We start from the raw sequence: 27,998 nt of genomic DNA on the forward strand, positions 1-27,998 counted from the left end.
CGTGGTGGGGTTTCCTCTCCACCCGCTGAGGACAGCGGCGTGCGGTGTTGTCACCTGTGGATGCCTGCTTGCCCCAACGAGGGGTAGCCGCGTGACTGCCCCACAAAACTGGTAGGAGACGGCCCTCCTGAGTCAGCACAGTGAATTCCCCGGGCTCGGGACTGCCCAAGGGGGCTGCTAAAGCCTGGGACTTGGTGCGCATCACCGAAATACTGTTCTTCCCAGGGCTTGTCCCAGTTCTGGGAAATGCGAGTTGTATTAGCAGGAACAACAGGCAGGAGCACAACGCCAGCTGGAGGGGCTCCAACTGGAATCGCTCCTGGTCTCAGGCACCGTCTCTGCTCAGCAGAGCCTGGCCCCGGAGCCCTGGTGACCACAGCCTCTGGGGGAACGATGGCCAGAATGGGGCCTTCAGGCCCTGCTGGGGGGGTTTCTGGAGCCAGCGGGACAGCCCGTGTTGGGCACTTCTGCTCTGACGGGTTCAGTGAGAAAAGAAACGACCTGGGTGGGTGCTGGGGCTCCATACACACTGCAGGCCCAGGAAGTGGGTGCAGCCCGGGCGATCAGAGGCTGGGATGTCCTCCATGACACTCGGGAGATGGGAAGACTCCTGAGACAGAGGGCATCTCACCCCTGCAAGCCCACACTGTAAGGCCCCCAGTCAGCACAGCCCAGGCCTGCCCCTGCCCCCCACTCTGGCCCACGAACATGGCGTCTCTGAACACCCAGAGAATCAGGTTTTCCCCTCTCTTTTGAAACGGGAACAAAGGCCTTTGGCTTCTCAGATTGGTTAGAGCTGCCTCATTTCCCATATCACTCAGTGTTCCATCAGATTGCTGCCAACTACTTCCAACCGCCCAGATCCAGAGAGGCCTGGGGATGCCCCAACCCAGTCAGCTGCACCCCTGCTTCCCTCCAGGAATGACACAGCCTGGGCCCCACAGAATGGGGGGTCTCGGTTCAATAATGACCTGCGAGGGCAGCCCAGGCAGAGGCTGGGACAGGGGTTGCAAGGGTGAGGGTCAGGAGTCTGTCCTCTTCCAAGCCTGGACTCACCAATTCTTTCTCTTCTCCAGCTTCACTCTTTCCATCCCCACTAACTTTATCACGAAGAGAAGATCTGTAGAGGCCCCAGGAATTCAGTTACAGTTTTACAGCCATAAATTATTCCCAAATAGTAGGAGCCCATGGGGGAGGGGCTTCATGTCGGGAGGGGTGGGCAAGGTTATCATCCTTACACCGGAGGGGAGGGATGTGTCCCAATCTGGGGAAATTGATGGAAGAACAACACCACCCCCCTCCCCAGTGATGCCTGGAAAAGACCTTCCAGGAGTGAAACCCAGACCCTCAGGCATTTTGCTGCATGCCCAGGAGAAGGGGAGGAGGGCTGGGGGATCTCAGGTGAGGACCTTAGAGGCCAGAGACCAGAGAGAGGAAACGTCAAAGGCAGACACCAAAAGGCCTAATGGTGGGGAAAGTTTTCCACTGTCTTCTGGATGTTGTGTGTGCCCAGAATTGTCTGATACTCATAATGAATTCTTTTGAGCTCCGGGCTGCGCTTATATAGTCTTCCAACTATTGTGAGCTCAGTCAAGAGCTTATTTAATCCTATCCATAACTGAGTGAGATAAAAATTACTATCTCCCATTTACAGAGGAGGAAACTGAGACTTGGGGAGATTAAATAACTTGCTCCAGCTCACTGTAGCCAAAGAGCCTCAGATAACTTCATCCTCTCCTGTACACAGGTGCTACTTTCTCTGCTTAAGAGTTGGAACTTACGGGGACTTCCCTGGTGGTCCAATGGCTAAGAATCCACCTCCCAATGAGGGGGACTTGGGTTCGATCCCTGGTCAGGGAACTAAGATCCCACATTCTGCGGGGCAACTGAGCCTGTGTGCTGCGATGACTGAGCCCACGGCTCTCCACTCACCACAGCTAGAGGGAAGCCCGTGCTTCTCAAGAAAAAGATCACGGATGATGCAGCAAAGATCCCATGTGCCGCAGCTAAAATCTGACACACCAAAATAAATAAATGAGTTTAAAAAGAGAGAGAGAGAGAGAGAGCTTATATTGCTTCTTGAATCTGGGTTGGGCCCAGAACTTTTTGACCAAAAGAACGGAGAGGAGATGAAGCGCTGGGACTGCCAAACCCAGGCACTAAGAAGGCTTAGGGGCTATGACTTCCTCCCTTTCGGAACCCAGGCTCTAAAGTGTGGGGAACCCAGGCCTTCCAGAGGAGTGGACCACTGGGAATAACATCAAGGCCCTTGGCTGATGGGCCCAGCTGAACCCTGAAGCGATGTGAAGCTGGCTTAGAAGTGTATCTTCTTTCCTCCATTAAGACAACTCAGCTATGATACATAGGGTAAAGTCCAGCCGTCCCCATTGAGCCCTGCCCAAACTATAAAATCTTGAGTAAATACCTGCTACCCTAAGCCACGGGTTTTGCAGTGTTTATTACGCAGCAATAGGTCACCAAAACAACCTCACAGCTGGCAAGTGGCAGCAATGGGATTCAAATCCAGATCGGGTAGTCCGAGGTTCACTCTCCTGACCACTGTCTCCCAGGGCTGACCTGCCACCCTGACATGCAGGGCATCACCTGACCCGTCGCCCCGAGGTGAGGCTGTGCAAACTTCCTTTCATGTCCAGGATGCAGGCTGCACGCCCTCCGTCTCCAGGAACCCTGCAGTGTCTGAGCCTTCCTCCTCTCACAGCTGCTGGAACTCCCAGCCCTGCCCGGAGGATGCAAAGTGCTGGCCTGGGGTTCAGACTCACTGCTCCAGCCTCTTCTCAGCCACTGAACCAGCTGTCTGCCATGCCCACGGGGGCCACTTCTCCCCACATCCCCCTCTGGGTGTGGGTGAAGAGTCCGCCAGCGGAAAGAAAAAGTCAGAGGCAAGTGAGGTTGCAGAAGGTGTCCTGTGTCTTTCTGCACCTCATCACTGAAGTCAGCTCCCAGGGGGAGACTTGCTACCCCCTTTGGGGATCTGAGAAAAGAGGAGGATAGTGTCCCCTAGCCAGATTGTTGATGTTCATTCCCTCGGTCGTGTCCGGCTGTTTGTGACCCCATGGACTGCAGGATGCCAGGCTTTCCTGTCCTTCACTATTTCCCGGCGTTTGCTCAAACTCACATCCATTATTAAGTCAGTGATACCATCCAACTGTCTCATCCTCTGTCACCCACTTCTCCTCCTGCCCTCAATCTTTCCCAGCATCAGGCTCTTTTTCAATGAATCGGTTCTTCGCATCAGGGGGCTGAAGTATTGGAGTCAGATACTCCAAAATAAAGGACTTGGAAAGAAGGTGGCCCCAAATCAATCCTGCAGCTCCCACCCCACCCCCCACTCCAGGATGCTACCTGGACAGAGCGTCTCAAAGGAGAGAATGAATAGCATCCTACGTCACTCGGCCTTTTGCTAAGTGAGAAAGGCTTCCGTGAGACTGCCAGGGGGGACTTGCTTTCTGCTGCTGAGATGGGTGATCCTGAGGACCCCGTGAGTCACCAGTACCTGAAGAGTGACCGGCTGTGGCCCGAGCTGCCCGCGTGGAACACAGAGCAAGCAGAGGTGGCTGTGCAGGAAAGCCTGTGCATCGAAAGATACATGAATATCTCAGAAGCTGTTCTGGGTTAACTGGATCCAGCCAGGGAAAACTGGAACTGGTGGAGCGTTCAACAGCGCTGAGATGCAGCAGGAGGTGGGGATGGGGGGGGTTGGGCAGGGATCAGAGGCTCCCACAGGTGCCAGAGACTCCATTCAGTGGCCTCTCCTGTCCCTTGTCTCCTCCCAGGCCTGCACTAGCCCCTCTCCCCCATCACCCGGTAGCCTGATGGGATGGGGAGGGGGCAGAGAGGAGGGCTGGAAACACGAGGCAGACAGTGGGGAGTGGCTGGAGGGGCTTCCTTGCCTGGACCAGAGGGGCTTCCCCATGGTAGGGGTCTCCATGGTGGAGGCGGCAGCTCCAACATCCATTAACTTTGGAGTTTCCACTATTGTGCATAACTCTGGGCTGTAATTACTGAAATCGGATTTTTGTGGCTAAAATTGACCTGGGGCATTTTTATTATCTTGGATTGACCTGAAAAACGAAGAAACTGACCTTAGACTTCATCTAGGGTTGGGGGAGAACCAACCCCACAGAACGGATTTGAAAAGGACATGGGAAGAGAGGATGAAGTGGTTTTCTGACTACCCACCTTGCTCAGTAAGACTGTTACACAAACAAGGAAGAATTCTGGTGAACTTAGCCAGCAAGGGATTTATTGATAGGATACCGGGTGGCTTAGAGAATCACTGGACTGGAAAGGCAGCTCCAGTGACTGGGTGATGACAAAGGGGACTCTGGAGAGGATGCCACTACCTCCCTCTGCCCACAGGCACTGGGGGAATGCAGTCTTCACATGTTTCTAGAAATTATAACAGGGGGCAGCCACCATCTCCCCCATCAAAGCCTCGTTGGTGGAGAAGACGCCAAATCCAGGCTGATGATTCAGGTGCTGGGCCCTGGAGGAAGGGGAACTGACAAAAAAATGTACGAAAAGGGTGAGTCTATTGATCACTCTTAAAACAGAAGTAACCGCTGCATTTATCCCCCCACCCCAAATTATCAAGATGACATTTTCTGCCACCAGGCTCAATGATAATTTGAAAACTAGATTGCTCTACAAGATAGAGTAGTTGAGAAAAATAAAGATGCTTTCTTGCACGCCTGAGTTTGCAGCTATGAGATTCCTACTCACCCCAGAGACGATGCAAGAAATTAACAAAATGAATCAGTGAAAGCCCCTGGCTTATGCTTGAACACAATGGGTCACCAGCTCAGTAAGGGTTGGAAAAGGATGCTGGTTAAAGTCATGATCTTCCTTCTCTCCCCCTCCCCTCCCCCTCAATTATCTAGGGGAGGAGCCTTCACCCCTGAGGGGCGGAAAGGGGCATGTGAGTGCCTGGTTTCACAGGTGGGAGGCTCACTTTGTGTTCTGGGCTCCTGGAGCCTGTGCAGCAGACAGCAATGCCAGGAGATGCAGCAGCGGGCAGCAGGATCAGGACCTTGCCGGCACTCTGGACTCACCCTCCTGGGCTGGCATCACCCATCTCTGGAGGCCCCCAACCCCTGGACTCCAATGTCCCTTCCAGCCCCTCACACTCTCTCAAAGGACTCGGCCCCAGAGGGCCATAGATGCCATGTCCTCTGGCCCATGGAGGGCGGACCTCTTGCATTTCTGCCCACCTCCAGCCCCAACCACTCCTCCTCACCATCCTTCCAAGCCCTGATGAATTCCTGGGACGCCTACTCTGGTCACTGTGAGGTCTCTCTCTCCTCTGAGTCTCCTGCCGCCAGGTCACATGCAAACCAGTGTTTGTAAAGCTAGAAAAGACTTAGTCTTTTCAGAATGACTTAGTCCAAACTCTCCTCTTGATTTACTTTTTGGCTACACTGTGTGGCACGCGTTACTGTGAACCCATCACAGCTGTACAACCACACCGTAGCTCAGCGGCAGAGTCCAGACCCCTGGACCCACAAACCCCAGCCCGTCTTCTCCCTCCGGGGGTGCTGCATGCACTGCCTCGGGAGTCTGCTTCACACATGGGTGCTGTGCCTCCCCACAAGGGCACGTCCTGTGGGGATGGGCTCTTTCTGCTTCTAAGGTGGGCAGCAGGTGGTGCCCAGAGCCCACCAGGCATCTCTGGGGTGGGCAGAAGCCTGTCTAGCATTCCCTCCCTAAGCATTTACTGATGCTCTGAGGTCTCTTATAAGTAAGACTCTAGCACCAGTGGGTGGTAACTCCTTCAGGCAGAAGGCTGAGAATGGTTTCCATGGAGACCACCCAGGCTCTGGTTTCCATAGCAACGCTTGCAAGAGGTTAGAGCTTCCTACTTATGTCAGCTTAACATTTCCAACCGCTCTACTGGCCAACCTGGGACTAACGCAGGGCTTCCTTCCTTTCTAGGATGGGGGACAGATCTCAAGGGCCAGAGCGGAAACAGATGAAACTGTGCGGTTAGCTGACAGTGAGGCCTCCCCTCTGCTGTCAGGCCCTCCTCCAACCCAGCTGCAGGGTATATACTTGCCGAGTCATGCACACACTTAAAATATCAAAAGAGCACATCTTCGTGATGTGGAAGGATTAACGTCTTACAGCTCCCAGCCCGTTCTGTTCTCCAGAGGTAACTGGTTGTTACAAGGCTTTGAGACTCTGTTCAGGGGTTTCCCTGGCAGTCCAGCGGTTAAGAATTCACTCTTTCACCACAATGGGTGCACGCTTGATACCTGGTCAGGGAACTAAGATCCCACATGCCGCGTGGTACGGCAAAAAAAAGCAAATCTTTCCAAAAGTAGTATATGCACCTCCACAGAGCTAGTTTTTAGAAAGTTCACAAATGGCATATATATATAATTTTATTTTTCCTTGCTCTGCCACCTGCTTTATCCTAATTACAGATCTTATAGAACTTCACACATCAGCACAAATAGATCTACCTGATTCTTTGCACTGATGACAAAATACTGCACTTTTCTTTTCAAAGTTCATTCTTCATTTGGAGATCTTTGGTTTGGTCTTCAGTTTCTTGCTATTACAACAATAAATATCCTTGTACATATATTTCTGTATACTTGTTTGAGTATACCCATAGGATAAATTCCCTGGGGTGGAATGGCTGGGTCAAACACATCACATTTTAAAATTTGAAATTTTAAGATCTGATTCTTGTCAAGTCAATTTACTGCCACTATTGATGCAAGAAGGCTTATACACACTTAGGAAGAGTGGGTATTATTAAAATTAAAACCAGAAAACCAATCTCTCCTAACCATGCTATTAGACCAGCAAAACTTTAACATAAAAGTCTGACAAGGACAGTGTGAAAAAGGAAAATTATAAGTCAGTCTTAATAATAAGCATATCTAAAACTCCTAAACAAAATATTTGCAAACAGAATCTGATAGCATAGAAACAAGATAATACATTGTGACTAAATCAGTTATTGGGATTCCCAGGTGGTGCAGTGGTAAAGAATCCACCTGCCAATGCAGGAGATGCATGTTCGATCCCTGGGTTGGAAAGACGCCCTAGAGGAGGAAATGGCAACCCACTCCAGTATTCTTGTCTGGAAAATCCCATGGAAAGAGGAGCCTGGTGGGCTACAAGTCCATGGAGTCGCAAAGAGTCAGACACAACTCGTGACCAACACTTTCACTTTTGTCCTTTCTAGTGTAAACACTGAAAGATTACTTTTTTGAGGTTAATTAAAGAAGTTGCCTTCTAGTTCTAATTTTTATTTTTAATCAAGGATACATGTTGAATTCTTTTATCAAATGTTTTTTCTGCATTTATTCATATGGCTACATGTTTTTTCTGTTTTACTTTAATAAGATGAGTAGCATTAATAGCTGATTTACATGCATGCTCAAATTGTGTCTGACTGTTTGCCACCCCATGGACTGTAACCCAACAGGCTCCTTTGTCCATGGAATTCTCCAGGCAACAATACTGGGGTGGGTAGCCATTCCCTTCTCCAGGGGTGGACCTACACTCAAAGTGAATTCTCTTTAAAATTGAGAACAAAATAAGATTTGCAACTACCTCCATGGTAGCAGAGTTTCTAGTCAGTGAGGTAGGATAAGAAAAAGAAATAATAAAAATTTTAATTATTTGAATGGAAGAAATACAATCTACTTATAATCAATACAGTTGCTCATACAGAAAACACAAAAGAATACTTAGGCAGTCTCTTAGAATGAGAAAGATGGCTTGGCAAATTTGCTGGATCAATAGTCAAAAATAAATTACATTTCTGCACACTAGCAACAAATTGATATTGTAGTTATTAATTATAGTATCAACTGCATAAGAGATTTGGGAATAACCTAATGAAAGCTGTGCAAAACCTCTACTGGGGAAAGTATGAAATTATATAGGAAAATATGAAAAATCCAAATAAGTTTTAAAAATACCATGTTCATGGATCAGGACAGTCAGTATCATGACAATTTCAGTTCTCCCCAAGAGGATCCATAGATTTAATACAAGTCCAATAAAAACCTCAACAGAATGTTTCATAGAACTTGATAAATCTTTCCTAAAATGCATATGAAAATAAAGCATAGTCATGGCACTGCTGGAGAAAACCAAGGTGGGAGACTTGCACTTGTCAGATGTGCACACCTTATTTTAAGTGTGTTTATAGTTCAAAGAATAAACCAATAGGACAGATTGGAGAGGCTAGAAATAGACCTTATTCATGTGGAAGCCAGATCAATGCAGACACTGTAGCTCAAGGAGGAAAAGAAAAAACCCCACCACAAACAGAACAAGAGAATATCCCTACCTCACACCACACCAAGGAATAAATTCCAGGGGATTTTAAAATGTACCATACAAAACTTTAAGAGGAATAGAAGAAAATTTAGGATAATCTCTCTCCATTCTTCGGATAGGAAGGATTTCTAAAACAAGGTTCAATAAACCCTAACCATAAAGAAAAGGATGGAGGGAATTCCCTGGTGGTCCAGGGGTTAGGACTCTGAGCTTCCCTCACTACGGGCACAGGTTCAATCCCTGGTCATGTAACTAAGATCCTGCAAGCAGCATGGTGCAGCCAAAAAGAAAGAAAGAGATGGATATATCTGACTACATTAAAATCAATAGGGACTTTTCTGGCAGTCTTGTGATTAAGATTCTACTCTTCCAACGCAGAGGGCTTGGGTTCATCCCTGGTCAGGGAACTAAGATCCCACATGCCTTGTAGCATGGCCAAAAAATTGATTTCTGCTCATTGAAGAGGCCACAAAGAAAGTGAGCAGACAAGTCACAAATTTGGGTATTCTCCATACATCAGTGATAAAGCAGTGATAAAGCTTGTAAAATATATAAAGAACTTCTATAAGTTGATAAGAAGAAAATGAAGCATCCAATAGAAAAAGGCCAAAGAACACAGACATTTTATAAGAAAGGTCTGATACACATGTGAAACTTGACCCAATGATCAGGGAAACTTTCCTAGTAATCAGGGAAATTAAAGTTAAAACCATAATGAATATCATTTTGCTCTCAATCCATTAACAAAAAAATCTCAAGGGTTGTTAACATGAAGTGTTGGCAAGAACTTGGGAGCAACCCTGGCGGCTCAGACAGTAGGTAAAGAATCTGCTGACAACTCAGGAGACCAAGGTTCAATCCCCGGGCCGGGAATGTCGCCTAGAGGAGGGCATGGCAACCCACTCCAGTATTCTTGCCTGGAGAATCTCATGGGCAGAGAAGCCTGGCAGGCTGCATACAGCCCATGGGGTTGCAGAAGAGTTGGAAATGACCAAGCCACTAAAAATAACAAACAGCAAGAACTGGGAATGAAAAGGATGCCTATGAGGTACAAGTGGGAATGTTCATCAGTTCAACTCCTTATAAGAAACAACTGGTAGGATTTTTGTGAGTTGAACGTTTGCATACTGCATGACCCAAGGATTGCCTTTCTACATATACTTAATAGGGAAACCCCTGCAGAGGTGGACAGAAGCCTTACTAAAGAAATATTCATTAACGTATTGTTGTAATAGTAAAAAAAGAAAAAAAAAAGCAGAAAGAAGCCAAATAGTCACTGTTAGAATAGGCCATTACATGATACATGCACATAATGGATTGATACACAGCAGTACAAATGAATTAAATGCTATTATAGGTGTCAATATGGATGAATCTTAGATATACAAGGCTGAAGGGAGGAAAACAAATCAGAGAACAATACAAGCACTTTATTACTGCTTTTACAATAGTCAGATCTAAGCAAAATTACATTAAGGGCTTCACAGATATGTGGTTATAAACACTTATAAAGGAAAGTGGAGAAACTCAGGAGTAGAGTTAACCTGGATTGGTTAATTAATACAAGGAGATTGGCTAAGAGATGGAAAATCAATATGCTTTTGTGATTGTTCTTGAATCTAAGAGTAGATGTATTAATATTTTTAATATCTCTCACAGGATATAGAGGTGGTGGGGAGAGTAGAGACTGGGATGACATGAAAGCCTTGGAATATGGGAGCCAACAATTTGTTGCACCTCTGAGCATGTGTGTCTTGCCCCATATCTGGAGGTGGTCTACTACTCCTCCACTCAAATAGGAGCTAGTTTGGTGACTTGCTTTGATCAATAAAAAGTTGAAGTAATGCTCTGGAACTTCGGATTCCAGGCTTAAAAGGACTGGCAGCTTACGCTTCCTCTCATCTGGTGCTCAGTTGCCAAGCTGTAAAGGAAGGCCAGGGTATTGACTGGCAGCTGTTCAGAGCCACACCCTGGAGAGCAGGGGTCATTCTTGATGGTCCAGCCCAGCTTAGCCTCCAGCTGAATGCAAAGAGAATGGGAGCAGGTAGCCCACAAGGACTTTCAGTCAGTGTGGCTCTCAGCCATCCTGCAGAATTCAGTCCTGGGGTGGTTTGTTACTCAGCAGCAAGGGGAGCAGTACATACAAAGAATCCAGTGATACTGGCAGGCTTCTGCTTCTTGAGTTGACTGTGGGGTCATTGAGCATCATAACTGTGTGCTCAGTCGCTCAGTCATGTCCGACTCTATGATCATGTGCAACCCACCAGGCTCCTCTGTCCTTGCAATTTTCCAGGCAAGAATACAGAACAGGTTGCCATTTCCTACTCCAGGAGATCTTCCCAACCCAGGGATCAAACCCACACCTCTTGAGTCTCCTGCACTCAAGGCAGGTGGATTCCTTACCACTGTTTTGCCACCTGGGAAGCCTGCTTCAAAACTTACATGCTTAAAAAAAAAAAAACAACAACAAAAAACCTTACATGCTGGCAATTCACATATAGTAATCTGAACACATGAAATGCTTCAGAATAAAAATATTTTTATTAATAAAAAACCCCAGACTTATTGCAGATTGTATCTTCCTAGTTTTGATTTGTATTTTCTATGTAACTGTGATTAAACATCTGTTCCTGTTTGCACAATGATCCATTTGTATTTCTCTGAGTTTCCTTCTATATTCTTTGCTACTTTATCTATTGGGTTGCTCATTTTTCATATTAATTTATAAGAACTTAGCATATTAAGGAAAATAACCCTCTTATGTCCAATGTTTGTTAATCAAGTATCTCCCCTAGTTTGCCACTTATAAAACTTGACTTTGTGGTATGTCCTGTTGCATATAATTTTTAACTTTTCATTAGTCCAAAACTGTATGCAGGTCAGGAAGCAACAGTTAGAACTGGACATGGAACAACAGACTGGTTCCAAATAGGAAAAGGAGTATATCAAGGCTGTATATTGTCACCCTGCTTATTTAACTTATATGCAGAGTACATCATGAGAAACTCTGGGATGGATGAAGCACAAGCTGGAATCAAGATTGCCAGGAGAAATATCAATAACCTCAGATATGCAGATGACATCACCCTTATGGCGGAAAGTGAAGAACTAAAGAGCCTCTTGATGAAAGTGAAAGAGGAGAGTGAAATAGTTGGCTTAAAGCTCAACATTCAGAAAACTAAGATCATGGCATCTGGTCCCATCACTTCATGCCAAATGGATGGGGAAACAGTGAAAACAGTGGCTGACTTTATTTTTTTGGGTTCCAAAATCACTTCAGATGGTGACTGCAGCCATGAAATTAAAAGACTCTTACTCCTTGGAAGGAAAGTTATGACCAACCTAGATAGCATATTAAAAAGCAGAGACATTACTTTGTCAACAAAGGTCTGTCCAGTCAAGGCTATGGTTTTTCCAGTAGTCATGTATGGATGTGAGAGTTGGACTATAGAGAGGGCTGAGCAGAAAGAATTGATGCTTTTGAACTGTGGTGTTAGAGAAGACTCTTGAGAGTCCCTTGGACAGCAAGGAGATCCAACCAGTTTGTCCTAAGGGAAATCAGTCCTGGGTGTTCATTGGAAGGACTGATGCTAATGCTGAAACTCCAGTATTTTGGCCACCTGATGCGAAGAGCTGACTCATTTGAAAAGACCCTGATGTTGGGAGACTGAAGGCAGGAGGAGAAAGGGATGACAGAGGATGAGATGGTTAGATGGCATCACCGACTCAATGGACATGAGTTTGGGTAAACCCCGAGAGTTGGTGACGGACAGGGAGCCCTGGCGTGCTGCAGTTCATGGGGTCGCAAAGAGTCGGACATCACTGAGCGACTGAAGTCCAACTTGTAATTCGTGGGTATCATGCTTAAAAAGATGGCCCTCCTCTAAGATGATCTTTTAAACCATCTCAAGTACTTTTATAGCTTCATTTCATGCCTAAAAAGTTTGAATTAATTTTGTACAGGGAAGTAGGACCCAGGTTAATTTTTTGTCAAGATGACTAGTCAGTTCCAATAAAAAGAACCCAGACATCCTCCACTAACCTAAGTCAACAACCTAACTCTTGTTATTTTAAGTCAACTTCTGGACCCTCCATGGTGTCTCACTGATCTTTTGCTTCACTACACCAAACTCTTAAATTATGTTTTACATCTGCAAACCGTTCTCTTTTCAGGATTTACCTGTCCACTCCCCATGTTTACTTTCCCTGAAAGAACTGAATCTGTCAGTTAAATGTCAGCATTTTAATCGTGATTGCATTGCATTTAAATTGGGGACTGTAATAGGACATGACATCTTTGCAAGATTGACTTTGGAATTGAGAATGTGTGTCTGTGTTAATTTGAATCTTTTATGTCCTTCGCAGGATGACAGAGCCTGTGAGCCAAGGTTGTGGGCACCCATTCTGTCCGCAAGGCAGGACCTGGGTCACACCCTTGGGCTCTACTAGCCACAGATCCCATCCCCTGCTTTTCTGCAGAATGTGAGCCTGTGACTCACGCCAAACCTCAGCTCAGGCCCAAGATGGTTACTAATTGCCCAGAAATTGTGGAGAACATAATACTGTTCTTGTGCTTAAGGACAAGCAATAATGATGTCATCTTCCGTGTGGAACTGAACGGGTGGTTTATAGGCACTAAAAAAGCAGCCTGACCTTGGGCAAGCTGCATAATCTCCGGGCTCTTTCCTCCTCCCTTGCCTGTAAGAGGTGAATCCACCTGGTTTGGGGTGACGTGAGGACTTGAGGGAGGGAAGAAGGGGACACCTACGTTCCTTGGCTGAACCACGGAGCAGGGCCAGATGTCATGGCCCAAGAGCTTCTCCTGCCTGCCTCCTGCATGTCCACTTGCAACCTCCCCCAGTCCCCAGGGACACCTGCCCAGTCTACAGGGTGGAGGCGCACCCCTCAGCCCCCACCACCACCACCCACCTCTCCCAAGCCAAAATCAGAAGTCAAAGATGTTTATTGTTCTACGGACACTTCTGAAAAGAGATCTAATTGAGAAAATATACAAAGCACTTCAAGAGTTTCATCTCCAGAGAGCACCAAAGTCTGACTGGAGGTGTCGGAGCCCTCCTCTTCAGGGCTCGGGCTGAGAACAGTTAGCATATCGAACGATCAGTAAAAACATGCAAAAGTGAGAAGGAAAAGGAAAGTAAACGCTGCATTCCCCCAAGCAGAGGGGGCCAGAATTCCAGAGAGGAGGCAGGGTTCACAAGTACCAGCTGGCTCTCCCTCCCCTCCCCCCCGCGGTTTCCTAGAAGAGCTCTACCCCGGAGACAGCACGGAGCCCCCCTCTCTTTCCGAAGGACCCACACTGCATCCCTGCTCAGTGCTCAGCTGTCAGGGTTGTCCCTGGACAGGAGAAGACACCCCCACCCTGTTGCTCTGTGGCTGTGGCTGGTGGGGGCCCCTCTTGTGCTCCTGGGGGGCCAGTGCCCCCAGCCCTGGCTCCTTCCTTCTTTGGTTCCACCCGGAGATAGATTGTGCTTGACGGACTCATCTGAACCCCCACCCCAAACTCCAGGCTCCCACAGGTGGGCTGAAGGCACTGACTGGAGTCCTGGGGATAGCCCCAGGACAGCCACCTTCCCTTGTGCTCTGGGGGGCTGGGTCCATCCTCGGCACGTTCCCTCCATCCTCAGTTCAGGTCTGAGAGCTGTAAAGCCTGGGATGCGTGCGGAGCAAGCAAAAGACCTTTTAGGCCCTTCCCAGCTGTGCAGACGTTCCTGAATCCCACTCCACACCCCTCCCCCGCGACCCCATCCCTTCGCCAGAACCCCCACATGCCCCGTTCCCTCCGTCCTGTCCTTCCCCTTGGGCCACCAGTGCTGCTGTGGACCAGGGCCCCAGGGACCTGAGCTCAAGATGCTGGTCACAGAAACCATCTTGGGGCATCCCCTCCCTCCCCCACACCCAAGAGGTCAGCAGAGTGGGAGGTCTTGAGAGGTCACAGCTCTGGTACAAGGAGGTGGGCAGGGCTGGAGAGAAACGGAGACACATCACATCTACAGGGAAGGCGTCCAAAGTACAAGCTAAGCAAGGGGAAGGAGGGCCAGAGAGTGGCCGGAAGAGAAAACGAAAGAGGGTGGGGGCGGGTCTGGAGGGTGGGGCGGGGCCTGGAATATGGGGCGGGGCCTGTAGGGCGGGGGAGGGGCCTGTAGGGCAGGAGCGGGGCTTCACACCACCCCGCAGATGAGCGTCTCCACCACGAAGGTGTTCTCAAAGTGGCGGATGGCGTTGCAGTTCTTGGCCTCTCGTTTGTTGATCCCTGGGAGAGAACAGAGAAAGCCTAGTGAGACCTGTGTCCTGGCCTATAACTGGCTGGGCCACGAAGGCCACCAGCCTCGGTGCCTGAGCAGGGTCTCATGATCAGGGCTGGGGAGGCCCAGGAAATGACACCCAATTTCACCCAGAGGCAGCATAGTAAAATGGCATGAGTGCAATAGCTGGAGTCAGACCTCCCATCCCTGCCACCTTCCTGCTGTGTGACCTCAGGCCTATTTGTTGACCTCTCTGTGCCCCCTTTCCTCACCTCTCAAAGGGGCAGCAAGAATAAACGATGACAAGGATGATGATGGTGATGACGACTCATACTACCTTAGGAGGACACAGGGTGTGTAAACAGTGCCTGGCATGTAGTAAGTGCCAAGTTAACATTAGCTGTCATTACTGCTGCTGCAATCCCAGCTCTGACAGCTGGTCTCCAGCTCCGGGGCCAGGCTCAGCTGGGCCGTGGTTTGGAGCTCAGGGCAGGGCCCAAGGTGGGTGGAGATGGCTACTCACGCCTCCGGGTGGCCCGGCGCCGCAGACGGTAGGTGTCCTTCCCGCTACACAGGTGGGAGATGAAGGAGCCCAGAGTCTCCTTGTCGCTGACATGCTCCGTGACCACCATCTCCTCCTGGATGATGTACGTCTGTGGGAGGTAGGTCCCCCTCTGCAAAGGGAGAGCGGCCCAGCACCAGGTCAAGTCAGTTCAGTTCAGTTCAGTTCAGTTGCTCAGTCGTGTCTGACTCTTTGCGACCCCATGAATCGCAGTACACCAGGCCTCCCTGTCCATCACCAACTCCCGGAGTTTATGCAAACTCATGCCCATCGAGGCGGTGATGCCATCCAGCCATCTCATCCTCTGTTGTCCCCTTCTCCTCCTGCCCCCAATCCTTCCCAGCATCAGGTCTTTTCCAATGAGTCAACTACCAGGTCGGTACCCGGGCCCAACTCTCGGGGTCCCCACCTACCCACAGAGCTCCCCCCACCGACATCCTTCTGCTCACTCATTGAGTCCCCTCAGCACCTGAAATACCCGTCCAACATGCCCACCCCTTCATCTAGAGACCGCACGGCTCACCCTTCTGACGTCTCTGGGCACTTCCAGTGCTCACTTGCACTGCCAGTGAGTCGTATGTGTGTGAGCGTGTGTGTGGGCGTGAGTGTGTGTGGACATGTGTGTGTGGGGGGGGGCAGGTGTGTGTGGGCGTGTGTGTGTGGACATGTGTGTGTGTGTGTGTGGACATGTGTTTGTGGGCGTGTGTATGTGTGCATGTGTGTGCGTGCTCACACATGCATGAGTCTGCCCCCTCACCCTAGGGGAAGTGCTCCTCTGAGGCAGGGCCCCGGTCTCCTCCCTGCACTGCTGACCATAGGGCAACATGGGGCACGGCCGTGAACACTAGGGAAGCTGGTCTCCGGGTTCTTAAGTGAGGGAGGCAGAAGTGGGGGGCTGGGGGGCAGAAAGGAGAGGCACTGACTCTGTGTGAGGGAGAAGGGAGCTGGAGGCAGAAGGACCGACTAAGGGTGCTGGGGCCAGCTGACAGCAACGCCCAGGCCCCCCCATTCCTGCTGGCCCCAGAAATCTCCCTTGTCTCATGGTGGTGGGGGGACAAGGGAGGGACAAGACGCTGCCAGGGTCCCGTTCACCTTCACATTCATGAGGAGCTCCCAGAAGTTGCGAGGGGGCAGGACGATGGTGGTGTTGAGCTCGATGACGTAGCACTTGTCCAGGGAGATGTCATGGTAAGCGGTGAGACCCTGAGCAGAAAGAAGGGGCCACATCAGTGTCTGCAGGTGAGGGCTTGGCCCCGGCGGACTGTGCGAGGTGTGAACCCACAGTGCTCCTAATGATGTACCCCGGATTCCTCAACATCTGGGCGGGGCTCCCTTCTCCCGATCTCCTTTCCTAGGCAGTGTCTGTAGGGATTCCACTTACTAGATGAAAACACTATCAAATGCTTCAGTTGTGACAAGGATTCTTCTCGGGAGGTTACACAGCTGAGGTCTGAGAATCAGGGTAATGCCCCGACTGTGTATCTCATCAAACCTGGGCGGTCTGGCCACCCCTGTGGACGGCCAGGACCCTCAGTGAGACGCTCCTCCCCACCCCCGAGTGCTGCATCTTGATAAGCAGTCATTGAGGAAAGAGCTCATTAAAAGGAACGCTGGCCTCGCCCATGAGAGCCAGCATCTGCAGCTGTCAGGTGGCCCAGGAGAAAATCAACCATGACGAGTTCACAGTCAGTGAGAAACGCAAGAACTACATGATAAAAGTGGGGTCTCTCTTTGGACTCTGTGGGAGAAGGCGAGGGTGGGATGTTTCGAGAGAACAGCATCGAAACATGTATATTATCTATGGTGAAACAGATCACCAGCCCAGGTTGGATGCATGAGACAAGTGCTTGGGCCTGGTGCACTGGGAAGACCCAGAGGGATCGGGTAGAGAGGGAGGTGGGGGGGGGGAATCAGGATGGGGAATACATCTAATTCCATGGCTGATTCATGTCAATGTATGACAAAACCCACTACAATATTGTAAAGTAATTAGCCTCCAACTAATAAAAATAAATGAAAAAAAAAAGTGGGGTCTCTAAACCCCTGATGGACCTAAACCATAGACGTCTGCGCCACAGTTTGTACTGCATGGTATGTACTCCAAGTTTGCACGAAGGGTGTGGGCATTCTCCTTTCACGTCTGTTGCTCCTCCTGGTGCCTGCTCGCCACCCCCGCCCCGGGCCCCGGATGGCCTCACCCGCTGAAAGTCGTGGATGATGTCTGCAGGGTCGCCGCCCCCAAACTGGGGAACGGGCACGTTGATGCGCTCGTAGTTCTCCTCGAGGTAGATCTTCACGTCCTCCTCCAGCTCCATGCGAGTGTGGACCTGGGAGGACAGGGAGTCCTCGTAGAGGACGCCGCAGTGGAAGAAGTTGTCTCGGGCCAGCTGAGCAAGGCGGGGAGCGGGGTGAGAGAGAGAGACAACCTGGTCACACAGTGCCCTCTCTGAGGCCCCTGCTGCCTGCCCAAACACTCCTGGCTCTGAAGGCCTGGGGAAGCGGGGAGGGTGCGGCTGGGATGCCCATTTCACAGATGTAGAAACTGAGAAACACGGGAGTCAGGGAGGGTGAGCCGGGTGTGCCAGTTCCTAGGAGGATGATTTCACTGAGGCTCAGTTTCCTCCTCTGTAAAACAAAGTGACCCCTTAGACCCCTTCTGCACCCCCAAGTCCATGAGTCTATGGCGGTGAAAGGGGATGGACCAGTGGGAGGACAGATACCCGAAAAAGAGCCTGGGGTGGGGGTGGGGTGCCACCCTCCACTGCCACCAGGGGGTGCCCGCCCACCCTTCTGGCTGCCTCTGCAGGGGGCCTTGGAGACCTTGGAGGGCCAGGAGGAAGGGGGAGGGACTGAGAGTCAGCCTTGTTATCAGATGCTGGTGGCAACCCCCTCCGCCCCTCCCCAAGCTGTGTTCAACCTCGCACAAGCTCCACCACCTCCCCGGACCTGGGCCTCCTGAGAAACCTTGACAAATGCAGTGTTCCCCATTTGAAGGGCCTGCTTATCATTCCATCAACAAGGGAAGGGAGGTGGCTGGGTGTGACCAAGGCCATGTGACTGACTGGTGGCCGAGGGGGGGCCCCCCTCTGGCTCCTCCAGGTCATGATAGGCAGACGCCCCTTTCTGTTTCAGCTGCGCTCTCCCGGGAGGGTGAATCATCACACATGAATCATACCATCCCAGGGGTCCCAGGGGTCTCAGGGCGCAGGCGTGAGGCTGCCCTGAGGTTCCCCATGCCCTGAGAACCAGGCATGAGTTGGGGCTGCGATCAGAGGGGAAGTCCAGGACAGCAGCACAGCTGCAACAGGAAAAGGCCCCAGAAAGAGAAAACCAGGAACCAGGGGGAAAGCAGGTCATGGGGGAGGGGAGAATGCCGAACCAAAGGGGAAGTGGGTGGGTGTGCGGGAGCTGAGGTTTCAAGGGGAAAGTCACTGGGACTGCAAGCTCTTCAGTGAATTCCACCCTAGAGAAACTGGGTGACAAGGAAGTCAAAGCCCAGGGCTTGAGGGTGGGAAGGGGTCACTTGGATCATAAACAACTGGCAATCCCCAGCCTTTTGGTCACTGAGATTCCCCATGTTGTTGTTTATGGTCATTAAGCAAACTTTCATTGAACTACCTTCCCTTCCAAGAACTTGGGGGCCCTGCCTCCCTTCCCAGGCCTGGGCGGATGACAAGGCCGCTGTGACCACGGCCAGGTCTCTGGCCCAGCTTTGTGCCCAGACGGCCTGGGCGAGCAGATGACCGGGTGTGATCGTGGGCGGGGGCCACCCTTATGGGGGGCGGAGGTGACTCTGTAAGCCACCCTCCACCTTTCATGGGTGGTAGCCCAGATGACCAGGCACGGAATGGGACTTCCTTGAAGCACGACCTGCAGGGCACAGGGGGCCGGGCTCTGAGGGGCTTGCAGAGTTCTAGTTTCTGCTGCACCCCGAGTTTCTGGTGCTGATGCTCTGGGGTCACCGTGGGAAGGCGCTGCCAACCTCACAGCCCAGATGCTAATCCCGGCTCCCCCATCACGGACTGTACTCCCAGGAGAGCTGTCGGATTCAGATGTGTCCAAAGAGACAGATAAGGCCACTCCTCCAGACCCCACGGCAGTCAGAGGATGGGGCCCCAGTCCTGTCTCCTGGACCAAGACCAGGGAGGAGGAGGAGGCTGCGAATCTTCTAGGCCTGTGGGGCACTCCCCCCACCTGGGGGGTGGGGTGTTCACTGCCTCCTCTAAAGGCCACTGTTTCTCCCCACCTCCCTCTGCCCGCCTCACCTGAGCCAGGAAGAAGTATCTGTAGATGTAGACAGAGGCAAACACCAGGCCCATGAGCAGCACGACCATGCCCATCGACAGGTAGCACACGCCGCCCACGGAGCCCCCCTTCTTGTAGCGGTGGTAGGGGGGCCGCTCCTCCTGTGGACGGCAGGGCAGGGTCAGCCTCATGTTGGTCCCGCGTCCGCTGGGGATCCCTCCCGCTCCCCCATCCCAAAGTGAGGCCTCACCCTGCTGGCTGGCAAGGAGCCTGGGGGAGGGGAGGGCAATGCTCGGGAAACACAGAGCATCATCTGGAAGGAAAGGAAGCATCCCCAGAGCCCCAGCTCTTCCCTCTAAAGAGAAACCGAGCCCCACTGGGAAGCCACATAAAATGACCCACAGGGACTCAGCAAGAGTATTTTGAAGCCCCTATGCCATTAGTCCCCTTCACTATACCAGCTGTGACCACAGTAGATTCTTTCAAACTGGGGATGGTGGTCGGGGGGGAAGCACAGATGTGACCTTGATGACCACGCCAGGCCTCAGAACCTGTAGGAACCAGGGTGTATCGGGCAGGTTGGGAGCCACTGGTCCAGACCAAGGAGGTTCCCAGTAGCTCACAGGTGGGGACAGGGCTCCGGGAGGCCCACAAGGTCTGGCTACGCGTGCTTGTCCCCTCTGGCCACCTTGGGCAGAGAGCAGTCTGCTGGGCAGTGATGGAATCACCAGGCACTGGCGTGGAGCAGGCGGTCAGGAGCAGAGCCCGCTGGGTGGAGTCTAGAGGCTTCTGGAAGCCAGGGCCCCTCTGCCGGGACGGAAACGTGGCTGTAGCAGCCAGGGCAGGAGGTTCCTGGAAACCCCTCTCTGGGGAGCCAGGCCCCGGTTCGGGACAAGTAGTTACAGGGCTGCCAAGAAGTAAACCATCCTGACCCAACTCCGGTCCACACCCGTCTGGGCCAGCGGTGGGAGGTGGGTGTGTAACTCAGAAACCCTGCTCTCCCCAGAGCACTGGACTGAGTCTAGTGACGCGGGGCTCTTACCCAGCTGTGTGGCCTGGGCCATCGCTCGTCTTTATGCCTGCCACCCCTGCCCAACCCCAGGCCTCATTCACCCTGGAGGCCTTGCGAAGGCCCAGGCCTGGCTCTGCCTCCAGGGTCCACCATTCAACCCTGCCTCTATGGTGTCTGGATGCGGCTGGGTGAGGGTAGAGGCCAGTACCCTGCCCTACCCTAGCCTCGGGGAGCTGAGGCAGAGTTGGGGGGTGCAGAGGGGAAGCCCAGAGCCCGGACCCTCTCACTAACTGTCTGCTTCGCCCTCTGGGTGCCTCCACTCTTCACCCTGCAGCCAAGTGGCTGGGAGTGTAGACACAGCTCAGGTCCAAGTTGCCTAGGACAGGCCCTTACTGTCAGTGCACACAGGGGGCCCAGCCTGGAAGGCCTGGGGTGCAGGCCTGCTGCGCTTGGGGCACATGGGAGGGGGGAGGGTGGGACCTAGGCCTCTGGGAGCAGAAGGGCATCCCCTGTGGTGGGCGGTGGGGGCGGGGGTGAAGCCTCCTGACTGGGGCTCTCCCCTCTCCCCACACTCTTCCTGCAGGAAAGTGAAAGTGAAGTCGCTCAGTCGTGTCCCACTCTTTGCGACCCCATAGACTGTAGCCTGCCAGGCTCCTCAGTCCACGGAATTTTCCAGGCAAGAGTACTGGAGTGGGTTGCCATTTCCTTCTCCAGGGGATCTTTCCAACTCAGGGATTGAACCTGGGTCTCCCTCATTGCAGGCATAGCAAATGCCTGAAAGACAGGCCCCCATCTCTAGGCATACGTATCACCAGGCCAGTGACCCCCCACTCCACCCCCATGCCTCCAGCACCCTGGGATGAAGACAGAAGATGGAGAGGTACCCCTGTCCATCCTGTCCCCCCTCACAGGCTGGGCTATCTGCAGCCTGGGGCCTCTCCCCACCCTGGCCCTGCTGCGGGGTCCCTGTGATCCAAAGAAGCACCTGGTGAGACCACCCATTTGGCTGGCATCTCCCCAGTACCCTGGGGCTCCCTGGTAGCACTCACCAAGGTCACTAGTGCATGTGGCCACTGCCCATAGAACAGTTGCCAGCAGTGGGTGGGGGGCTGCAAGGGCTTTGATTCTCCAGTGGGCTCCCAGGATCAGCCGTGGACAGGGTGACTGACGGCCAAGCTTGGCCAGTGACTCACAGGAACAAGCCACCCAAGGGGCTCCAGCCATCCTAAGCGGGTCCCCAGGAAAGGTGGGTGACCCAAAAGATAGGCCAGGCACCACACCCCCTGCAAATCCTGCCCTGGGGATACAACTTTGTATTTAGTGAGATGGGTGGGACTGCAGAAGCCAGAGGTGCCCCCAGCAGGGGCTGTGTGCACATGTAGGTAGCCTCTGACCCTCTGACGGTCCTCCTGTGAAATGTGAACAGAATCTTTCTGACAGGGTTTTGTCGGGATTAAAGAAGACACAGGCCCTGAAAGCCCTTCGTAAAGGATCAAGTGTTAGATAAAAATAGCAGGTCTTTATCAGCTAAACCTTTCCTTTTTAGGGCTACCACCGCAGCCGGCTGTCAAGGCTGCACTGTGGCCATGCTTTGCTCCAGAGAAGCAAACGCAAGCCTGTGAGAATTGCTCTTAAAAAAAACAACAACAGAAAACAGCCCCAAAACAAAAAAAAAGTCAGTGGTTATAAAGCAAGAGCCCGGAGGCCTGTCCACAATTGAAGTTCAGGAACAAGGTGAGGCCTACCAGTTTTATAACCGCCTTTCAGCTCCTGGCTGGGGTAGGTGCCTGGAGGAGGGGCTGGGCAGGGCACTGAGGTGGGGAGAGAGGTCATTAAGGATGGCAAGGGAGGAGGGGCCCCAGAGGAAAGCGAGGCCAGGGTAGTGTGGCCCAGAAGGACAGTCTCCAGCCGGGACCCCTTGATGCCCTACCCCCATGTCCTCATATGTCTCTGTGGGGGTCCCTGTGAAGGCTTGGGACGCGCCCCCCTCCCTTTCCTAGACGTGAAGTGGACAGTGGTTTCTGATCCTGCTTCCCACGTGGCACAGTGGTAAACAACCCGCCTGCCAATGCAGGAGACACAAGAGATGCGGGTTTGATCCCTGGGTTGGGAAGATCCCCTGGAGGAGGCAATAGCAACCCACTCCAGTATTCTTGCCTGGAGGATCCCATGGACAGAGGAGCCTGGCAGGCTACAGTCCATGAGGTCACAAAGAGTTGGACATGGCTGAGCATACACACACATCCTGTCCCTACTAACAGTCCTGAGTGCACACCCATGGCTCACACCCTGCTCCCCTCCCTACCCGACACCCTTCCACCCTGGCGTTCGGGGGCCAACCCCCCAGGAGCATCATGGCTGAGCAGCAGCAACTGGGGAGAGCAGACCCAGAGGCCACTGGTGTCCCAGCTTCCAGACAGAGGCACCAGGAGGTAAAGCCCCACAGGGGCTGGACGCCCTGAGGCCTCTGGGGTGCCGGGCCGGAACCCAGGGCCTCACCCTTAGGATCCTAACTGCTCAGCGCACCCCGGATGTCGGCCAAGGGGGCTCCTCCTTGAAGTCGCCCCCCCAGCTGCTTCACCTGTCATGCTGGAACCCCAGGAGAATGCCCGCTCTCATATGGAGCAGTTACCCCCCCAGCCAGGTATTTGGGGGGCTTCCAGAAAGCAGGAAAAGACAGTTTCCACGGCAGCTGGGTGTCCCAGGCAACAGGCCTCAATGTGTGCTTGTGTGGAGCATGTGGGCCACGTGTCTGGGACCCGGGAGGGGCCCAGGCCTCGGCCGGCCTGTCTCACGGAGCCCACGCTGGTGTTCACTAAATGATTTGGCAAAGCCAGGCCTCAAGAGTCAGGGGAGCTCAGCCAACTGAAGCATTAACTCAGAAACCGCCCCCCCCCCAACCCCCTGCCCCAGGGCTCACGGAGACAGCTCCCAGCGACTTTCCCTCAGTAACAATGCCCAGAATAGCTGCAAGAGGATGAAACTCCAGTTGCCGGCTGCTCGGGGGAGGGTGGAAGGGGAGCCAGAAATGCACCCACTGTGGGCCCAGGCCAACGGCCATGGTCGGGGTCCCCACCCTCATCTCCCCAGCACCATTCCTTGTTCCTGAGCATCTTTCTTTCCCAGGCTGCAGACCACAGAGATGAGGCCACCAGTGAGAGAGACACCGTGTGTGTGGGTGAGAGAGACAGAAACAGAAGCCTTGCAGGGGTACGGGGGCTGGGCCTCCTCGCAGAGCTGTGCTCAGAAGTGCAGACATCAGCGGGGTGAATGCTGAGGATGAGTCGTGAACCCTCCATCAGTGAAACCCAGGGTGGCCCAGGGACCCACTGCTGCCCCAGGAAGGGCGTGGGCCGCAGAACACTCCCCACAGCCTTCTGCTCTGCTCTGCTCATATGCTCTCCTGTTCTGCTCCTGAGAGGCAAGGGGAGACCCCAGAGAACAAAGGCTGGGGAAGACAGATGCAGAGCCGGCAGAGTGCTCCTGGCTGCGCTCCCCTGGTCTCACCAGAAACATTTTTTTTTTCTGGTAAGAGAAACTCGTCCTCCGTGGCAATCTGCTGACACCCTGGAAACACACAAGGACAGACGGGCTGAGGGCAGCACGAAGAAGAGAGGGAAAGGAGAGAGAAAGCAGAAGAAAGTCACCGTGGCCCAAGCCCAGACGCCAGAGCCCCTCAGGGAAGGCCCAGGACCGGCAGGCAGTGGGGGCACGAGCGCCCAGCCACAGAGATCCTCTTAGCCCAGCCCACGGGGCCGGTGGGTGGGGATGGGGCCCTGGGACCCGAGGATGAGGAGCCCTGCTCCACCCTCTGGGCTGGTTCAGGGACCCTCTCCCCGCCACCTACTTCGGGAGACCCAGCTCCCTCCTGCCAAGGACTTGAGGCCGGGAAGTGGAAAGTGAAATCTGATCCCCAGGTATGTGCACTGGGGGAGGGGGTGACATTAATCAAAGGCCAAAGCCAAGGAGAAAATTACAGCACTGAGAAGATGACTGTATTGACCTCGCTTCTCTCCTCTTGGAGGCCCCCAGCCCGATCGTTTGAGTCTGTGCATGCCCACACCTGGCTCTGCGCGCGTGCGTGTGTGTGTGTAACACATGAGTGAGCAAAGACACAGGCAGATGGTGGGGAGAGGGGAACTGGGCTGAGAGGCGTAGGGCTGGCCAGAGGGTGCTAAGAGGGGCGCTTCCCGTCCAGCCCACTTTCTGAGCTGGCTTCCGGCCAGCTGCCCATCAGCGCAGGCAACTCATTATCTCAGAGGCAAGCACCACGTGGGGAGGGTGGGCAGCTGGAGGCCCAGATGGGCCCCCACCCCCATCCCCTCCCGGCCCCACCGAGGCACTTCCTTCCAGCAGAAGGTCTGGGGACAAAATCCTCCTTGTTTCACTTTTCTGCAGAGAAGCAGAGGGAGGCCCACAGTGAGGATGCCACCCCGAGCCTGGCCCCGGGGGCCTGCACTCAGGTTGACACTTTACTGTGACAGTTTAGAGGGTGCCTTCGTGGGGGAGAGGCACTCAGAAACACCTCTGTTCATCAGTTGGTCCTTCCAAGGCTTTAAGTCTTATTTTTGATTCAGTTCAGTGACCAGGGATGGTTCCAGGGTCACCCCCAACCGGAAGAGACCTTTCTAATAAGCTTTCCTCTGACAGCCCATCTGGTTCAGATGGTAAAGGATCTGCCTGCAATGCGGGACACCTGGGTTCAATCCCTGGGTGAGGAAGATCCCCTGGAGAAGGGAATGGAAACCCACTCTCCAGTATTCTTGCCTGGGAAATCCCATGGACAGAAGAGCCTGGCAGGCTAGAGCCCATGGGGTTACAAAGAGTCAGACTGAACGAAGAACACTCGCTCTAATAGACTGAGCAACTAACACGTCCACATTCTGACAACCCATCAGCATGGGACCAACCCAAACGCCCTGTCTTGGTGAAGCAGCCCCTGCTCACACTGTCCTGGGCTACTGTAAATGCTGGGTGCCTCCTGAACTTACTGGTGAGGCGGGTGGCCATGTGTGGGGAGGGGGGCTTGGTCTATGTCAGGCACTGGATGTGGGGGCAATGTGCCCACTGGCGGGTCAGGCCACAAGAGGTTCACAGAAATGAACTCTCTTCCCAAGGCTCCAATTCCATCAGGGGACTGGCAGAGCCAATGGGCAACACCCAAAAGCCTCCCCTGACCCCTCAGGACTGGGGAGCTGTGAAAGTTTATTAATAAGCAGATCTGATGTAAAGGTGCTGGGATATTAATCCTCCTCCTGGGGCCCCATGGCTCCCCCTTGCCAGTTAAGAGTGAGGGGACCCTGCCCAACTAACAAGGTTTGCTGGAGGTGGGGGAAGCACACTCAGCAGGCTCAAGGCCACTGCAAACAGCCCCCAGGGAAGAAGATGTTGATATTTCCATTTCATGCTGGTTGAGGGGGAAGAGAGGACACTGGACTTGCGAGCCAGAAGCTGGATGTCAGAAACTGCCAAGGCGATGCTGGCATCCGCCATCCCGCCTGACACCACGAGCAGGCTGCCACCAGAGAATGTGCGGCTCCTGCGAAATCCGGCAGACCTTCTGATGGAGTTTGAATTGTATCCTCCCACTGTCTGGCTGGTCCTCCCTCCTGCCTGAATCCTGCAGGGCGTCAGGGTTCAGTTTTCCAGGCCTCAGTGGGGTACCTGGCTCTGGGAGAAGCAGCTGAGAGAAGAAAGGTGTGAGCGTCCTGCGTGCTCTCTGGGGGCAGAGGGGGAGGAAGGAGGTTTAAAGGGCCTCTTGCAAACTTTAAAAGCTGCAGGCCAGGCCTTCAAATAGGAAATGTCCCCTTCCCATCCAAGCATCAGAAGAAGATGGAGCTGCTCTGATCCGGACTGCTGAGCAAACCCCCCCAACCCAGCCCGGGTGGTTACTGATGCTGCAGTGACCACGCCAGGGCAGGGGAGCTCGCCAAGGCTCTTCCTGGAATTCGGCACTCAGGGAATCTTTGCTCGGGTGTGTGACACTCACCTCTGACCACCCTCTCCTGTGTCCCCTTCTCCCAGGGCACAGGTCATTCTGCAGCACCCAGCTTGCCATACCCCAGCAAGGTTTAGTTAGAGCCATCAATTTGAGGAGGGGCCTTGGCGCTGAGAAAGACATCCCAGTAGCCAGCAACGGGACGGGACGGGCGGCGTAGACACCTTTGCCGGGGCCACTCCAGAGCCAGACTGAACCAAGCTCTCCCTCCCCTCCTCGTCCGCCACGCGTCCGGTCCCCTCCGGGCCCTCCCCCGGTCGGACTCCTAGCAGCTCAGACAGTTTTCCACGGGCGGAAATGCCTCCTCTACCCCAGGCCCGAGGGAAAGGGGAGGAGGGGAGCTGGGGGGGGGCGGGGTGCACCGAGGTCCGCCCCCACAAAGCGCAGCCTCCGGGATGGGGGGCACCGGGGTACAGCGGGCTGGACGGGGTAGCCCAGAGCTCCAGGGAGCCGGGAGAGGAAGAAGTGGAGGGCAGGGAGCCCCAGGCGGCCCGGGGTGGAGTGGGATCAGGGCACTCAGCCTCACAAGCCCGAATCTCGAATCCCGGACGTGCGGCCAGGCGAGTTCTGGTTTATTTTCATTTCACGTCTCATCACTTTCTGGTCCACAAATTCAGGTACGGACTAACTGCACATCCCTCGCCCCGCCCCCCCTCCCCGTCCCCAGCAGTCTCCCGTTTGGGACGAAATCCACAGTCCCTTCCCCTTCGTTGGCACCAGACCCCCCCATCTCCTTTATTCCCCACCAATCACAACCCACCACCCTACTTTGGGGAAAACAATGTCCAACTCTCCTCCCATCCCCCACCTGGGGACTCGACCCGCGGCCCCTCCTCCCAGATTGGAACCAGACGCCTGTACCCCCCACCAACATTCCTCGAACTTCTTCGGACCAGCCCCCGCCCCGCTTTGGGGACCAGGCGCCTAGGGCACCCCTCCACTTTTGGAAGAGACCTGGAGCTCTTCCCCACCTGTCCCCACGGGACAGCGACCGGACCCCCTCCCGTTCTTCAGACTTAAAGCTTTCGGCTGCCGCTGAATGCCGGGACCCAAACCCCCTCCCCACTTCGGGATGGGAAGACCCATCCCGGACTCCCAGCCCCCGCTCCTCCGCTCAAGACGCCGGGGTCCCGATGAGCCTCGGGCAGTCGCTGGAGGCGGCCGGGCGAGCTTCGGTCCCCTGCACCCCCCCCGCCCGAGATCCCCGGCCCTTCTCACCCGAGCCGGCGTCAGCAGGATCTCAGCGGCCGGGGCGGGCGCTGGGGCCGACACCGAGGCCGAAGCCTTGTCGGCCTTATCGCCCTTGATGCCGGCCACCGCCGGCTGGAAGCTGATCTTCACCATGGCTGCGCCGGCCCGAGCGTCCGCCCTGCAGCCTCCGCCCGAGCAAAAGCCACTCGGTGCAGCCTCTCTTGGTAGCACCGCCGCTCGGCTCTCCGCAGGCACCGGAAGTTTGGATCTCTTTCGGGTCCTTTTCTCTAACCCCACCCCCAGCCCTCTCCGCCCCTCTGCCGCCACCCCCCCCCCCAACCCCCCCGAGGGAGGGCCTTGGCGCCAGCCGCGCCTGCGCCCCCTTCCCGCGGTCGGGTCTCGCAG

General features: G+C 53.6%; 1 protein-coding gene across 1 annotated transcript; it reads right to left on the minus strand.

The window, feature by feature from the left end:
• Positions 1-13,267: 13,267 nt before the first annotated feature.
• On the minus strand, positions 13,268-27,868 carry ITM2C (integral membrane protein 2C). The gene is made up of 6 exons (XM_043445160.1): positions 27,621-27,868; positions 19,413-19,553; positions 17,346-17,534; positions 16,240-16,350; positions 15,109-15,259; positions 13,268-14,593 (listed from the first exon to the last, which is right to left on the minus strand). The coding sequence occupies exons 1-6, from the start codon at positions 27,744-27,746 to the stop codon at positions 14,502-14,504; spliced, it is 810 nt and encodes a 269-aa protein (XP_043301095.1). The 5' UTR covers positions 27,747-27,868; the 3' UTR covers positions 13,268-14,501.
• Positions 27,869-27,998: the final 130 nt, after the last annotated feature.

Source organism: Cervus canadensis, chromosome 24 (genome assembly GCF_019320065.1).
Source record: "Cervus canadensis isolate Bull #8, Minnesota chromosome 24, ASM1932006v1, whole genome shotgun sequence".
NCBI lineage: Eukaryota > Metazoa > Chordata > Mammalia > Artiodactyla > Cervidae > Cervus > Cervus canadensis.

Excerpts from the sequence above, each read along its gene's own strand:
- ITM2C (XM_043445160.1), bottom strand. The coding sequence starts at position 27,746 with ATGGTGAAGATCAGCTTCCAGCCGGCGGTGGCCGGCATCAAGGGCGAT. Across the intron at positions 17,535-19,412 it reads GATACTTCTTCCTGGCTCAG|CTGGCCCGAGACAACTTCTT; the intron begins GTGAGGCGGGCA and ends CGCCTTGCTCAG. Across the intron at positions 16,351-17,345 it reads TCATCCACGACTTTCAGCGG|GGTCTCACCGCTTACCATGA; the intron begins GTGAGGCCATCC and ends CTTTCTGCTCAG.